Here is a 17,180-nt window from a genome sequence, read left to right as displayed (position 1 = left end):
CTCCAATCCAGGTGCACAACTTTTGTACCATTTGTGAGAACTAGGGACTGAGAGAGAGGGTTTTGCAAGAGAAAATGGCAAAACTGCATTCTTCTGTCTATCTTTTCCTACCCCCTTCCACCTTTTTGGTGCAAATATAAGAAACAGTAAGGAACAAAAGGGGAACATGAAGGATCCATTTCCTCAAACACTCCTTTTCTACTCAGAATGCCATATATCTGGCAAAGAATTATTTTTGCTTTTATCCATCTGGCAAAACATGCCCCTTTCTTCCCCTGACTCAAATTGGCTGACTTGTATGATTGGTTGCCAGTCAGAGCCTGGATGCCTTGTGTCCTGAACATTTGGTTAACTGTCTGCTTTGAATGCATGCTATAAAAAAGATGAAGCATATGGGATAACAGCACCTCTACACCACAGACTCAAAAGCATAAACAACAGTATTGCAGATGACCCAAATAACATGAAGATGAGAGTACAAATCAGTACAGAATCATTTTGTTTTGAGATTCTTTAGACCTGTTGCAAGCTATCAAGGATCCATTTCTCGCAGAACATGATCTTCTAACTTTTCACCAACACAATCAGGAGGCCACTTCATAACATAACACTCTTCTAGAATTTCATAATTCGCTGACTGTTGTATCACTTTGATTATTCATATCCAGCTAACAGATTTCTCTGTTAGCTGCACAGGCGTGGGGGGAATTCTAAACAGAGATTCTGGATGCTCACATAGAACTGAGGTGGAAAAATAGCATTTCTCCTACAATAGGCTACTTTTAACTTATGACAAAGCTGTTACTCAGTTCAAGAAAGAGCACACTGCATCCGATTAACACAAGATCATTTCAGCCCTTCTCGTGATGGATGACGGGCTACACTCGCTGTACATTGTTGGTCTGTTACTAAAACTGTCACATTGATTTTGATATAAAGCACCCTTCATAAGGGACATTTGTCATCTCATTTTCATGCTTCCTACATTTCTTATTTTAAAAAGCCCTTGCATCTGCACGCCCTGTTCTTTTTACATTCCCTTACTCAGGTTCTATAGACATGTGATGCAGAACGTAGCTACTGACCTTTCCTCTCATGTGATTGTAATTTTGATACAAAAGCAACTATCTAGCATACCCAGTATACAAGGAAGACCGCGGAGGACTCAAAGCAGGCTGATGTTATTAAGAGGTAAGGTTGCCATGGGAACAACATTACTTGAACAGAGCTCTACTCCAGACATAGGGAACCTTTGGCCCTCAAGATACTGAACAACAACTCCCATCAGCCCTGCCCTGCATGGCCCATGGTCAAGCCTGATGAGAGTTGCATTTTTATTTATTTTATACAACATACCACTTGTCTGAGGTGTTTTTGTTTTTGTTTAAACCAAGTTGTATTCCAGTAACATCAGGAGGACCAGCAGATCCCTACTCCTGCTCTCTATTCAGGCTCACAGTGGTAGTGGCCAAACACTCAACAGACACATGTAAATATGCATTCTGGATACTCTATGTTTGCAGTGGTGACTGCTGTTACAATGGAATACAATAATGCTAAAAATGTGTCCTCGTTTCAATGATCCTTCCAAAGCAAACAAAAAACTCAAAACTTAACAACCCAAAACAATTAAGACTGAAACCTCGTAATCTGGTGAACCGGGTTTGATTCCCCGTTCCTCCACATGCAGCTGCTGGGTGACCTTGGACTAGTCACACTTCTTTGAAGTCTCTCGGCCCCACTCACCTCACAGAGTGTTTGTTGTGGGGGAGGAAGGGAAAGGAGATTGTTAGCCGCTTTGAGACTCCTTAGGGTAGTGATAAAGCAGGATATCAAATCCAAACTACTACTACTACTACTACTACTCCTCCTCCTCCTCCTCCTCTTCTTCTTCTTCTTCTTCTTCTTCTTCTTCTTCTTCTTCTTCTTCTTCTTCTTCTTCTTCTTCTTCTTCTTCTTCTTCTTCTTCCTCCTCCTCCTCCTCCTCCTCCTCCTCCTCCTCCTCCTTCTTCTCTCTCTCTCTCTCTCTCTCTCTCTCACACACACACACACACATACACACAACCCTCTGAAGTTTTGCTTCAGGACTCAACTTTTATTCTTAAAAAGAAGGTAAGCAACAGCTGTGTATGAATGATCACAATAGTAATGGAGCACACACAAGCCAAAGTAGTACAAAAAAAAAAGAAAAGAAAAAGCAAGATAAAAGTAACATAAACAGAATACACCACCCAGTGCTGACTGGTGTGAATGAAGCAACCATCAAAATGAATGGAAGCAGCTCACATGGTGTGAGTCACCAGAAAGTATACCTGCATATCTTAATATTTTAATCAATACATGAATATATCAACAGCTCTGGCTCAATGGCTGAACATTTATTTGACCATCTTACCAGGTCATGTTCCAAAACTGTGTGATACACTACCATACTGGTCAAAGATAGCCCTAGATTATTTTAACACTTCACTGTGGTCTGCAGCATGGCAGCCCTCTGAAGATGGACATTGAGTAGTCCTACTCAAAAGTATTTCAATCTACCCTGCACTGAAAACCAGGAGGAAAAAGACACCGGGGGTAAATGGAAAGTCATATGGAAGGGTGATGCAGATAATGATAAAACATACAGATACACCTCCATTTCCAAAATTAAGTCGCACTAGCACAACCTGGAGTTGTTAGGGGGAGGCTGGTGTTTTAGGTATTAATTTATTACATTTTAATGACTTTTTAACAATTTTGTATGTCTAAATTTCACTGCTTGTCACCTAGTTGCCTAACACAGGCAGATTTCCTTCAGAATGGATACGTTTGATCTTGCAGTCCATGGGCCTCTCAAGAGTCTCCTCCAGCACCATAATTCAAAAGCATCAATTCTTTGGCGATCAGCCTTCTTTATGGTCCAGCTCTCCCTTCCATACATCACTACTGGGGAAACCATAGCTTTAACTATACGGACCTTTGTCGGCAAGGTGATGTCTCTGCTTTTTAAGATGCTTTTTAAGGTTTGTCATTACTTTTCTCCCAAGAAGCGGGCGTCTTTTAATTTTGTGGCTGCTGTCACCATCTGCAGTGATCATTGAGCCCAAGAAAGTAAAATCTCTCACTACCTCCATTTCTTCCCCTTCTATTTGCCAGGAGGTGATGGGACCAGTGGCCATGATCTTCGTTTTTTTGATGTTGAGCTTCAGACCATATTTTGCGCTCTCCTCTTTCACCCTCATTAAAAGGTTCTTTAATTCCTCCTCACTTTCTGCCATCAAGGTTGTGTCATCTGCATATCTGAGGCTGTTGATATTTCTTCCGCAGCACCTTAGGGTATTTTGAATGATAGTCGGGGTGCTGTGGGCAACACTGGCCTCTGTCCCTCTTTCCTTCCCTCCCTCCTCTGATGCTCTTTTGCATTTCTGCCTCCCAAAGCCTTGCACAGCTGTTTGTTGCAGCAGCCCTGGCTACAAGTTCTCCTGCTGAAGGGTGCCTCTGGGGCTGGCCAGAGGGTGCTTTCCAGGCTCTTGTGGGGAAGTGTGAAGAGGCACCTCTCTTTGGGGCAAAGGAGGCGGCTCAGTGACCAGGGGCAGCAGCTTCAGCTGCCCAGAGGACTCCCAAGGAGGGGGAAGAGGAGGCTGAGGGAAGACTCCATAAGGGAGGGTGTTTGAAAAGAGGTGAGGGGCTGCCAGCTCTGCAGGCAAGGGATGATATAACTGGGTTCCTGAGCCCCACAGGGGTGCCACAGAAAGAATGTAGTTGTTCAAGGGAGCTGTGGACCCCAAAACATTGAAAAACCTCTGCTCTAACCACGACTACCAACAAACAGAACCTGGAATGATGGTGAATTGGCCAAAGTGAAAAGAACCATGCTCAGGCTGTTGGGGCAGGCAGCGGCCTTCATCTGCATCCAACTGATATTCCCTAAGTGCCCAACTTTACTTTATAATTAAAAACTGGTTTACATTCACTCCTACAGAGAAGAAAAGGGTCACTCCTACTTGAGGTGGGAAGAAAGTACATCTCTTGTTGCATCATCACCCTTGTCCTGCCTGTCCTAAGTGGCAGGTATTTTTATTTATTGTGCTTGAACAGCAGCATATCACTTGCTTTGAAGTCCAGGCATTTTTAATCTAGCCATTTGATGCTATTTTTCATGGTAGTCTTAATCATAAGAGAGCCAACTGTTGTCATTCCGTGAGGCAGCTAAATTAAGCCACAGCTATCAATTCTTGGCACCGGTGCTGGAACTTCAGCGGCAACAAAGACAATCTGCCCTTGTACACAGTATTTTATCGCATGATGCTGTTTGTTCCACTCCTCTCTCTCGCTCCCACCCCCAGCCCACCCCCATTGCCAGCAAGCCAGTGGTTAAGTCTCTTGAGCACAATCACAATTGGAATTTATTGTTGCAAATGTATTCCCAGTCAGCAAAGAACAGTAAAGTCTGAAGCTGTTAATGGCCTTTCTCTCCAAAACGAAGTCACAGACATGATCTTCCCCTGAATTTTTAAGCCAAACTATTTCACCCATGGTGCTATCATCTTATGCTAAATGTTTGCAATTATCAAAGGGAACGGAGCCTACTTAAACCTTGTCACACAGGACCGTGGTCTCTTAGTCCCACCATTTCTATAAGACAAGCTGTCAGGTATCTTCCCCCTGTTCTCTTCAAAAAGAGTACTTGAGATGCCCACATGAAGAAACTGACCACATTGGTCAGAGGTCACTCCTGCAAAAGAGAGGGGGAGGACTAGGTTTTGGAGTCATTGGGCTGAGTTTTGTTTCAGTATTTCTGTTGGACCTTCTTGCCCTCTTCCTAATCTATTCTTAATACAGTCTCATCATTGGATTAGTGGAGCTTCTGTGTGTTTGCCAGTCTCAGGATTTGGGAATCCCCATGTGCCTAAATAGCTATGGGTTCCATGTTATTGGAAGCCCAAAACCAGAGTCAGTAAAGCCAGGAATATGCTCTATAGTCAGGGAGAATCAGAGGCCTATACACGGCATAAATTGCAAGGCTGAAGCTGCAAGGGGTGTTAAGTCTGGGATACCAGGATTTAACAATTAATCATGCCTGCCCATTCCCCACCCCCCTTGTTTCTGGGGCTATGGGTCACAAAAGGTGTGGTGGTGGCAGTAACCACCAGATTGTAAGACTCACTGGCAACACTGCAGGGCTGTCATGTTGCAGTTGGACAAGGAAAGTGGTGCGAGTGTCTTCCTCTTCGCCACAAACACGAGGCCTCTTAAAACATTTGTACTTTTCTGCACTGCGTCTACAACATACTGTTGTACAACTGTGAAGAACAGGCATTCTTGCCTATGCCACTCTTAAGTCAAGCACTGGTAAGAAGCCCAGGCCTGCACACAGTTTACCCGATGGCTCAAAAATGTAAGGGGAAATAGTCTAGTTTTCTTTTAAATCCACTTTGCTGGGTTGGCACTGACCCAATGACAGGGGCTTCTCGATGCTGGTGCCTCCTTTTATGGAAAGATCTTCCTACTGAGGTGTGCCTCCCTCTCAATAACATTCAGGAGGAATCTAAAAACATTTATTTGTGCAGACGGTTAAGGTACTGTTCCCACAATCTTTAAAATATTAGCATTGAGGGTATGTTACCATTTCAAAATAGTTTCAAAATGTTTTAAATTGTGTGTGTGTGTGTGTGTGTACTGTTTAACTACGCACTGTGTGAAGTACTTTTGAGTGGCAAGCAGCTTCCTGCCCTTGTGTCCTCACTCTTACATAACGGCACCACATCGCTTTTCAGCTCCTCATTCACCAGGGCTTGAAGTCATTACCTGATGGCCTTGTTTAATAGTATCTACTATCTGATACCACAAGGAGTTGCTGCTCTTCTCACACCCCACTGCAGCCTTTGATCATCAGATGTGGCTTTGAGCAAGCCAAGCAGGCCCCAGCACAGCTTCCCTATGGCAAGAATTCAAGTGCTTCATCGGACTGGTCGGCCAGAGAAATTCTGAGGGTGAGCTGCTCTACTCTGTCGCAACTATTCTTTTCAGTTTCTCTGCATATCCAAAATTCCCCAACCCCTTCCTAGCCATTATCTCAAATACCTTGCAATTTGAGTTGCTTTCCTCACCAAGTCCTTTCCCAACTTTGGCAAGGGAAGGGCATTTGAAAAATACTTACCTGCCAATGAATGGGCCTCTGCCTCTCCTTATATCTCAGTATCACACAGGCAAATTCACACACACACACACACACACACACACACACACACACACACTGCTAGTCACATATTTATTTCACAAATTACTAAAATTATTGCATTAGAAATATAACTTGGACACCAAAGTGCAAGTTGGCAAACAATGAGCCCAAGGTTAATTTCCACAGAGAGTGAGCTGGCTTTAAAACTACGTTTGCCATATATTAAGCATGTTTCCACTAGCAGTTCTTAATTTGCTGCTCCACACCCATAGCTAGACCATACTGGTTTGATTTCAAAACTAGAGTCATTCTAGCAGTGAAATGCCCTCCCTGTCCTCAGGTTATGCCCACTAGAATCTTGTGGCCCTGTCTGCTGGTGCCAGGAAAGTACATGTTCTGTGCCTGGGTACACTTCTCCAATGAAGAATTCTTAGCACCTTTACAAAATGATTATCCTTGAGGATAATCTTTGTGGTAAGTTACAGGAGTTGTCCTGCTTTCAAAGTAGTTTACATTTGTACTGTAGGCATGCGTCGTCTTTTGAAAAGGACAAAAACAGCTTTCAAAACAGTTTTGCAGTATTGACAGCTATGGTTGACGTTTTATGGGGAAGCATGCAATCAAAACATGACTCTCATCTAATGGTGAAAGCTGAAAGATAAATGACCATTAACTTTCTATAGACCTTAAAGTACAAGATACATGAACCGAATATGGGCAGAGGTGTGGATCACTCCTGACTTCAATTCGCATTTGAAGGATATAGTGGCATTGCAACACCATGGTCAGAATGATACAAAGGCACAAAGGTTAGTTGTGGACCTAGGCAATGTGGGGGTGTCCACACAATGATACATTAAGACGTAGGCCAACAATTCTGAGATTAAATCAGGCTTCAACTTTATTGACTACAGAAGGTTTTGGCATGTGCTGAGAAATCAACCAGCCCAATTGCTGACTGGTGGTTGGTAGGGGTTGACCAAGGTTAAGGGTCACCCTACGATGTGTATCATATCTACACAATCCTTATGATCACGGACCTGTCAGGCCTGAGCTGGCCATCTGGACATGCAGTACCCCCTCAGACTCTTTTACAGGGATGCCCCATAACAATGGAGCAAGAAACTGCACTGGCCAAGATTCGGCCATGTGGTGCCACAGTTCAATGTTAACTCTTAAATATTATTTACTGGAATGTCTTTGTTTGTTTGCTCTGCCTGGACCTCCTTCCAAGGAGTTCAGAGTGGCTTACATACAATTCAAAGCTAGGCAGCTCTTAAGCCAGAGCCATTTATTAGGAGAGCTACTGCTGCGTATACTTTGAGATTGGGGTGGCTAACATGCAGCCTTCCAGATAGCAAGAACAGATAGCTCCCATCTTTCAGCACGGCCAGTGACCAAGTATGAGGGGGGGGGCAGGTGTTGCTGGACTGTGTTATACCATTCTGGTGCAAACTGAGTCAAATTTGATGACAAGAGATTTGAGCTGTAGTTCAGCTGCTCCGCTCTCCTTTCAAGTTAGGTTTTAGTTTGTCCCTGAAATTATATTTATGGATGCCATCCTTCCCATTGCTTCAACTAATGAGAGCTAGAGGCCACCATGCCATATCAATTTTGGAGAAATTGTATACTGTAAGTTATGCAGAAAGAGTCCTCAGCATCTACTACCTTCAGAAACAATGGTAAAAAATATTTTGGAAAGGAGGGATGTGTGCATGCGTGCATGTACTTGAATGTAGTGAGATCCTAAAAGCAAATTGGATATCTGCCTTCTACCCTACCACTCATTTTATGGCCAAACTGTTTATTTTGGAAGAGGAGAGGAAGAGGGTAGGAGAGAGAAATCCTGCATCTTTAGCCTAGTTAAAAGTGCTCAATATATAATTTAGCAGAGTCCCTATTTTGAAACAAAGAAAGTAAACACACAGAGAGAGCTATAACAGTTGTAAATGGATTGTGTATTGAATGGCTGCCAGAAAATCCCAACTTGTTTGTTTTTAGAGGCCCCTTGTTACATAAGAAACCACTTGGTAAAAGTTACGGCAACCTTGATTCAACCAATGAAGAAGAACTATGCATACGTGCCAAGCAATCTGCATCCACACAGCAGCCAAATTGGGGACAACCACCTCCCCTCTCAGTGAAAGTGTTCTGTAAATACTATCAGTAACAGAAGTAACCTTGATTTGTACAATGTATTAAGGGAGAGTTCGCTAAGATATGCTGAATGAGCCTATTTATTGTGTGCATGGGGGGTGGGCACAGTATTTTTTTGGGAATCCATATCTATAGAAAAAGGTTCCACTTTAGCTTCTACCCCAAACTTACCCAAGGGCCAATTCACACACTGAGGGAGTAGTCATAGTCAGTGTATATAATATACAGTTGTACCTCAGGTGAAGTACTTAATTTGTTCCAGAGGTCCGTTCTTAACCTGAAAGTGTTCTTAACCTGAAGCACCACTTAAGCTAATGGGGCCACCTGCTGCTGCCGCACCGCCGGAGCACAATTTCTGTTCTCATCCTGAAGCAAAGTTCTTAACCTGAGGTACTATTTCTGGGTTAGCACAGTCTGTAACCTGAAGCATATGTAACCTGAAGCATATGTAACCCGAGGTACCACTGTACATTCATGTTCGCAGGGATGCAAAGCAGCAGCTAAATGCATATGCTAGCTAGGAAGTCCCACATCGAGACTCACCTGAGCCACAGACAAACTTTGCTACCTGGCCTCAGGCCACTGTCTGCAAGATAAGTATAACACTACAGTGGTACTTCGGGTTACATATGCTTCAGGTTATATACACTTCAGGTTACAGATTCCGCTAACCTAGAAATAGTACCTCGGGTTAAGAACTTTGCTTCAGGATGAGAACAGAAATTGTGCTCTGGCGGTGCATCAGGAGGCCCCATTAGCTAAAGTGGTGCTTCAGGTTAAGAACAGTTTCAGTTAAAGAACAGACCTCCGGAACGAATTAAGTACTTAACCTGAGGTACCACTGTACTAATCTACCTGAAAAAGTAATGGACTCCTGACCGTTAGGTCCAGTCGTGGACGACTCTGGGGTTGCACGGCTCATCTCGCTTTACTGGCCAAGGGAGCCTGCATTTGTCCGCAGACAGTTTCCGGGTCATGTGGCCAGCATGACCACCTTACAGGCCTACTTTAAGAATGACTGAGGTATTGGTTAGGAACAACACTCAAAAGTGCCAATGCCAAGGATGCTAAAACTCCAGTCATTTCACACAGTTATTTTGTTGTTGCACGACACACAAGTTTATCAACTTGGCTGACCTAGACAAAGAACTTAAAGTATTAGGCAATATTCTGAAGATCAGCCTTTGCCCTCTGTGACACTTGTGCAACTGCAGTATTATTACAGTCTGAGTAATATCACTGTGTAGTAGTTTAGCCTTTATTCTACAGGTACCCTATGAAGATATTGCCTTTGAGCTTGCCCAACAGTCTGTGCACACATGTGTAGCAGTAAGGTCTACCTAAGATAAATATTGAGGATGTCAGAAATGACTCACATTACAGCCTAAATCCTTTCCTGTATGCACAGCACTCGTGGTGTACGAAAAATAACCATCTCGTCTTGGAAAAGACATATAACTCTGGAAAGGCAAAAAACCAAACCAAACAAAAATAGAGAGCTATGAGATAACACTCTTAGCAACTGAATTCAATCCACTCCTGTATAGGAGTGCTTGAAACAACAACAACAAAAGTTCTCTGAACTTCCCCCCCAAAGTTTGGGTGGGACAGCATCAACCTAGAGAAGCATTATGTTTCTTGCGTCAGGCAAATGTAGTTTAAGGTTCCCTGCCTTGCTCCCACCATCAACAGTAGTATCAGCAATCACACCAATGCCAGCTTCTTCTCACTTGCTTCCCTGAGATGCAGGGGGCAGTTTAATGCAAAACTGGTTGCTTATATCTCACCTGCCGCTCTTGCAGAAACAACAATGCCCCTTTACCCACCTGAATTCATGCCTGATTACAGAACTGAAGCAGCCCTGGTCACCTTGATGGATGGATGACCTTTACTGGGAGAGGGATGGGGGAGAGCAACTCTGCTAATTCTCTCAACAGCATTCAGTACCATTGACCATGATATCCTTCTAGAGTGGCTCAGTGGGCTAGGAGTCTAAGGCATGGTGAGACAGTCATTCTGCTTCTACCTACAGGGCTGTCTCCAGAAAGCAGAGCTGGATGGCTGCTCCTTAACACCACTGACGTTCTGCTGTAGGGTTGCCCATAATTCTTCCTTGTACCCATTGTTATTTTAACATATTTTATGAAACTTACATAAAAAAAAACTTACATAAATGACTGCCAACTATTAAGACCTTTGGGGGGGAGGCCTTCTTGAGTATACAGGAGTTGGCCAGTTTTTGGTTTGCAGCAACACAAGACAGGGCCTTCACAACAGTGCCCCCACCATTATGGAGCTCCCTCCTTCCCTGATTTTTTAATGTCAGCCAAGAATGCATTTCTGTGCCCAGGCCTGGTTTTAGCTGATTTTGTATTTCTGGATGTGTATGAAAATGTTATTGTGTATTGTGAACTTGAAATTTTATTGTGACCTGCTCGGGCAGGAAAGAACAGGTTAAGTAATACTTTTTAGAAGTAAAATGATAATTAAATGAAGACACAATTAACTTGGCAACATTAGTGCAGACTGATGCAGAGAGTATGAAGGCCTTTGGTCCAGGGCAAATAACTTAATGTGGGAGCTGGAATGATTAAAAAAGACTCCTCCTTTTGTCTGTCCTGAATCTCCTACCTTTCAGCTTAATCGTATGACTTCTGGTTCCATTGTTATGACAAAATAATAATAATAATCAAGACTTTTACTTTTGGACAGTCATGCCAGCAAAACACACACCCATTCATTCCCCAGAGCTCAAATTTCAACTTCCTCCATTATCAAACGACAACAGTAGATGGTGGTGCCAGAAGTCTATCTATGCAAACAAGGCAGTGTGTAAAAGTACTTGGAAGTTCTTTTAATGTACATTTCATTCATTAGAATAAAATATTTCATTATGTTTTCCTCAATTAAGTGCTTAAAACATTTTACAAAGGGGAAAAAAAACACCTAGAAGCAAGCGTACAAACAAGCAAGCAAGAGCGCCATTCTGGTTTGTAAGGGGAGAGGAAAACACAATAAAGTTAAACAACAGAAGGTTTTCGAAGTCACAGTGGAGTACTTCTGCACAGCACAGACATCTGGGAAGCATATGTACAGGAAGCGAGCTCAGTCTTATACAACTCTAAGTTACTGGAATTACTAAGCAAGGAAACATCGTATTACCCTGTGCTTAAAATGTCATATATAGCTAAAACTCTCGGAGGGGGAAAAAGAGTTGACAAATTCAATCTTGATAATCCAAGCGTCAAGACAGACATTCATTGGAGAGTATTCCTGGGACCTCGAGCTGTTTTGGACTCTCAGCTAATCAAGACTGTAGAATTTCAAAACAGAGTTTCCTGTTTCACTATCTACAAATGACGTCTGTGCTGGTGACTCAGTGCAAGCTGCGGAGTACTAAATTTTCCCAGTGTAGAGTTCTAGTCTGTCATCAGAGATGTTGAATTTCCTCAGCAAGTGGTGCCTGAAGGCCATTATGCAATTTCATTATTTTAAATTAAAAGATTGCACTTGCATACACATGAGAATTGTACTTCCTATTTCTGCTATTGCTAACGTACAGCTTCTAAGTGTTGAGATTTTTTTTAAATGCACACCCTTTCCCAAGAGCTAGATTAACTTACTAGATAGAAAACGTAAGACGACATAAACAGGGGTTTCGTAATTAGCAGAAATAAGAAATCAAGTAGAGACAAGATTCAGTGAGCAATATACAGATTAAAAGTATGCTGTTAACATGATATGCCATAATCTGGCTACTTTGAGCCTCTCCAGATTTGTGACTGCAACCAGATACGATTTGGGAAAGTAGTCCAATGGCAAAGGGAACAAAATGCTAGCATGAAGATTCTGCATAGCTGTTTCATTGTTTATGTGCTGACAAAGAAGATAAAATAATACTTGTATTAAAAACAGTAAATAACATAGATTTCCTTATTATTATTTAAATTCATTATACTTTAGAGGCTCATGGCATAGTTTTGGTGTTGGTGGGCAATCACCTCGCTATGGAGGCAGCAGAGATGAACTATTAGTATTGGAAGGAAGAAAATCATGAGTTATCAACTACCATTTTTTAAAAAGGCACTAAAAGTTGAGAATATATAGAGTGTTGCCATATACAGAAACAACCAGAGGAAATGTCTTTTTGAGAGACTAAACATGTGGACCTCTCATTCTATTTATTCTCAATGTGACTAATTTCTTATTGTCTACCTCAGAGACAAGGATACATTGGCCATAAATCCCTGAAGTGTTTCAAAAGGCATGATTTGTTCAGAATGTTTACTTAAAAGAAAAAGTCAAACTGGGAGAAAAATAAACAAAGACGTTTTCTTCAGAGGCATTTTAAATATAAGCTATATTTAGAAGCTGAAAAAAATAGAGAGATTTTAATTGTAACTCTCTTATATATATATTTCACACACAATAGAAAGAGAAATTACACTCATAGTACAAGTGCCTTGAATTGCAATACTGTCCCATCCCAGTAAAAGTTGTGCACCGTGAGTGTTTCTATTTACAACAGCCACAGTTAAGTAAGCAATCATTAATTTGTCATATGAGTGACCAAAAAACCAGACCAACACACCCTGATGTGGGTCATCTTTCTCTTCATTCACTGAGCTTTCAGAGTGTTTCATCATCGCTCATGTCCCAGATCTGAAATGGAAAAAGGAAGAAAAATGTTATTCAGTATCTTCAGTGTTCTTTCATATCATTTATACAATTGGTAATTTCAGGTGTGGCATAACATAGTCAGCCTCTTTCTTACGTTAAATTATGAGGCAGCAAATGCCAGAACTTTTACGTTATTATTATTATTACTACTACTACTACTACTATTACCTTTTTTACCCAACCATCACCAGGGAGTTACAACAATTTACAATTAAAACTTTAAACAGGAATTAAAATACAGTACAGTCACAGGAATAGGGTGGGCCCTGAAAACACACATCTCAGGTGTCAAAGGCCAGGGTAAAGAGGTGTCTCTTCAGCATTTGTTGGAGGTTATATAGGGAAGAAGCCAGAACGTAGGAGTGCCACGGAGAATGTAGGAGTGGGTGGGTGGGAGAATTCCACAATTTTAGGAGTGGGTGGGTGGGAGAATTCCACAATTTTAGGAGTGCCACGGAGAACGTTTGCCCCTAAACTTCTGAGGGAAGCGAAACTACCAAGAGGCACTCTTTTTAAAAAAGAGTGGGGAAGCTACTTGCAGGCTATCCAATATACCATGCTTGGGCATGCTATGAGAATGATAAACCAAGCTGAAACACAAAACAGTATTTTTCTAAATTCAAGGTAAACCAGTCTGAAGATTTATTAGAAAAGAGGCAGGTGGAGAATCATCCTGTCCAACACGTAAGATAAATATGCCAATTATCACAAACAATAAGAAAGAAGTAAGCGTAATCCACTTTTAAAAACGTGACAGAATCTGAAACATGTATTCTTCTCTTCATATGGAAACTTATTAGATCTGTAATGTTATTTCAAACAAGTAGCTTGGTAATTAAAGGTGTTATATTGAAAATCCTTCAAATTAGTTTTTTTTATCTACAGCACATACATATCCAAAAAAGAAAGAGCTTCCTAAACTGTTCATACTGTATGAATTAATATAACTGATGAAATGTAAGTAGATATTTCACGCTCACTTTGCCTGCACATTTATTTGCCAGTTATGCCTGCTGCCTTGGAAATTATGGGGGTGAGAGTCAGCGAGGTTCATAATCCATAAGGAATCCTCCCTTGTTGCTAACTTTCCTTTCTAGAATGGAACTGATCCGGATGAACAATGTGCTCTCTTACAATATACTTGATTCCACATCATCTCATGGCAACACATACCCAGCTGGAAATACTGTGTGGAAGCCAAAAAGGAATGGAAAAGAAAGATTGTATTTTTCTCGTGCTTAATATTTTAGTTCCATGCTTTGATCATTTGCAGGCGGGGATTTTGTTAGCTGTACACCCCCAAGCTACGCTTTATACAGTATAAATATGATACAGTGGTGCCTCGCTAGACGAAAAGAATTCGTTCCACGATTCTCTTCGTCTAGCGGTTTTTCCGTCTTGCGAAGCAAGCCCATTGACAGCTTAGCGGATTAGCGCTACAGCTGCCAAGCGGCTTCCAGCGATCAGCTGATAAGCGGCTTAGCGGCTTAAGAAAAGGGCGAAAAAAGCGAAAAAAACTCACGGGGGATGCAAGATTTTTTTCGTCTTGCGAAGCAACCCCATAGGGAAATTCGTTTTGCAAAGCGCCTCCAAAACGGAAAACCCTTTCGTCTAGCGGGTTTTTCGTCTTGCGAGGCGTTCGTCTTGCGGGCACCACTGTAATTTTTTTTTTAAAAAAATACGGTTAAGTAAGGAAGTACAAAGAAATCAACATAACGCATACAAACCATTCTTCAAGAGCAAAAGATGTGCTCAAAAGGGAGCTTGTGCTTACTAAACCACAGTGCTACTTTATTATTAAACTACATGCATGTATCTATTGTAGAGGGAGTACTCAGGATTACGTGTGCTTCAGATTTGGTGCCAAAACTGGGCTCTTTTGGAATTTGAATGAAATTCCCTGGATGGGAATGTTATTCAATTTTAAAGAATTGGTTTTAAAAAGCTGTATTTTGAGAGGTTGAACCTTGACAAACCTCTCCATTTAATAAACTGTTGCCTTTTCAGTTACAAGATTCTGCAGCAGCCTACCTCAATCTAGTGCCTTCAAAATGTTTTGAACTGGAACTCCCATCAGCTCCAGCCAGAATGACCACTTGGAAGGCACTAGGTTGGGGAAGGCTTGCCCTACAGTAACCAAAGAATTTAAACTAGCTATGAAGAGACTTTGCAAATAGAACAAATATCCAAGGCTGACCTTGCAATCTGCCAACTCTGCCGTTCTCTAATGTGGAGATAGCCAACATGGTGCTCCCCAGATTTTGCTGGATTACAGCTGCCGTATTGGGGTTCAGTTGGTAGTTTGCAAGAGGCAGTTAAACTGATGCTGTTGCTCAAGACTATGTAACTTGCAAGGTTTCAGTTACAACAATTTGCTGTCACATTTGGCTTTTATATTATTCAGTAGAATACGAAAAGGTCAAATATAGCAGATCATTTTGTGGTACATTCCATTCAAATTTATTGGTCCATAGTTCTAGGCCAATGGGGTTCATCATATTAGTGAGAATGTGGCAACTGTTTGGAGAGAATAAAAGGGCAGACTAAGCGCTGTAAAAGGGCTCTTTGATATATCTCTTCACCGTCTCCCAAACAACTTAAGCAGCAGCAAGATTCCAGAGAGGGGATAGGAACTGAGAAATCACTGTTGCTATAGGCAACAGATGAAGCAACAAACACCTTAAAGCTGAAACAACAGAAGGCAGAAGCTAAGAAGAATTCCAAGTGGGGAAGAAGAGTCCAGCAGCTGTCATTTTGAAGACCAGAAGTCAGCATGTCAGTGGTTGGCAGCTGACCTCTGGTAAAGACTTCAGTAAAGCTTGTAAGGTAGTGAAGAAAACCTGATCAGAGAAAGAACTGAGGCAAAGCTAGACATAATTTCAGGAGAGATCATGAACAGGGAAATCATAAGCTGAATGTCAAATTGAGGCTAGTCTGTAAGAAGAGTACACACCTGAGCAGAATACATGAATGTTCCAGTTATGTACTGGCTTTTAAATATTAACTTGGGAGTTAAAATTTCAGGTTCATATTAAGCCCATGCAGGACTATGTATCTACTACCCCCATATGTGTGAAATTATCTTGTACAACAGGAAGGAGATAAAAACAGGGCTTTACCCTTTCTTTTCCTATTCATTCACAGCTAAAAACAATTCTAGGTGAAGCAAATGTTTTTCTGTGGAACAATGAAGGCTTTTCACCTGCTTCCTGCAACAAAGCTGCCTGAAAACAATTACTAACTAAAGCAGAAGTGGAAAAACATATATCAAGAGTAAGAAAACATTAGCAATTCAGTACAAAGAATTAAATGTAAGGTTGAGGGCATGTGTATATTACAAAATTATTTATTAATATAGAATAAATCTATAATAAGCATTTTCTTCTCTTCATGCATTACATGTTCCTAAAACTTTGTGTATAAGAACTTCTGAAGTAAGAGGATAAGGAGTGCATTGCAGGGTCTGGTGAAGGTCCACAGAATTCTGCATCTCCAACCACAGCCAGCTCAAGGCCGCTCACTGTCCAGGCTGTATGGGTAAAAATGAGTACACTGAATATATAAATAGGGAATGAAATAATAAAGAGAAAGGATGTGTTAGGTTGTTACCAGGTGAACTAATTGCCTAGAGTAGCATTCATATTAAAGGCAATGTCAGAACAGACTTCGTGAAAAGGCTGCAGGTTTTGTTTGTTTTTTCAAATATTGGGGGGGGGGGGAAGGCTACAGGTTTTTAACAGCACAGCAGCTAACAAGATGATTGTCCCTTTCCTCAACTTGGTAAGCTTCTGTACATCTTCCACTGCATCAGTTTACTCCCAAGTTAACAAATGTCCTCACTCCAAATTCAACATTTGTTCCCTTTATTTCGTATCTTCCTTCTTTCCCCTTATTTTTAAAGATTCTTTCCTTTGGAATTTTTGCAGCTAAATATGCAGACCTTGTTTCGAACCACATTCAAAATACCCTGTGGGGAGCTGGCGGAGCAGTTTGACTTCACCTTCCCGACCGAGCCATACTCCACTGTCTCTCGAGGCAGAAGGACGCCAGCAATACTTTGGTGAATATGGAATGCTAAGCCAAACCATGGGAAAGTATGAACGCATAAGTATGTGAATACTCACAGTCAGAGGCGCTAACTACTGAAAAAGATTGTGGGGCCCCAACATGACATCCTGAC

The 17,180-nt window shown here is 41.6% G+C and overlaps 1 protein-coding gene and 1 long non-coding RNA gene across 4 annotated transcripts in view; one reads left to right on the top strand and one right to left on the bottom strand.

Annotated features, from left to right (window-relative positions):
- ATG7 (autophagy related 7) overlaps nucleotides 1–17,180 on the bottom strand; it is a 159,434-nt gene that overhangs the window by 53,188 nt on the left and 89,066 nt on the right. Inside the window, exons 18-19 of one of the 3 annotated variants that reach the window (XM_083726759.1) lie at nucleotides 12,912–12,982; nucleotides 11,160–12,196 (exon numbers count right to left, since the gene is read on the bottom strand). In XM_083726759.1, the coding sequence (XP_083582885.1) occupies nucleotides 12,950–12,982 (33 nt within the window). In that variant the 3' untranslated portion in view covers nucleotides 11,160–12,196; nucleotides 12,912–12,949. Of the gene's footprint in view, nucleotides 1–11,159; nucleotides 12,983–17,180 lie in introns of those variants that run through there. The other 2 variants (XM_083726760.1, XM_083726761.1) reach the window with 2 other exon arrangements.
- Nucleotides 15,663–16,913, top strand: LOC310838936. Its single transcript, XR_014561232.1, has 3 exons — nucleotides 15,663–15,800; nucleotides 16,145–16,683; nucleotides 16,730–16,913. It is a non-coding gene; the product is annotated as an uncharacterized lncRNA (long non-coding RNA).

This window comes from Podarcis gaigeae (assembly GCF_964106915.1).
Source record: "Podarcis gaigeae genome assembly, chromosome: 2".
Lineage (NCBI taxonomy): Eukaryota > Metazoa > Chordata > Lepidosauria > Squamata > Lacertidae > Podarcis > Podarcis gaigeae.
Note: the sequence above shows the minus strand (reverse complement) of the source record. Positions and strands in the feature narration are given on the sequence as shown.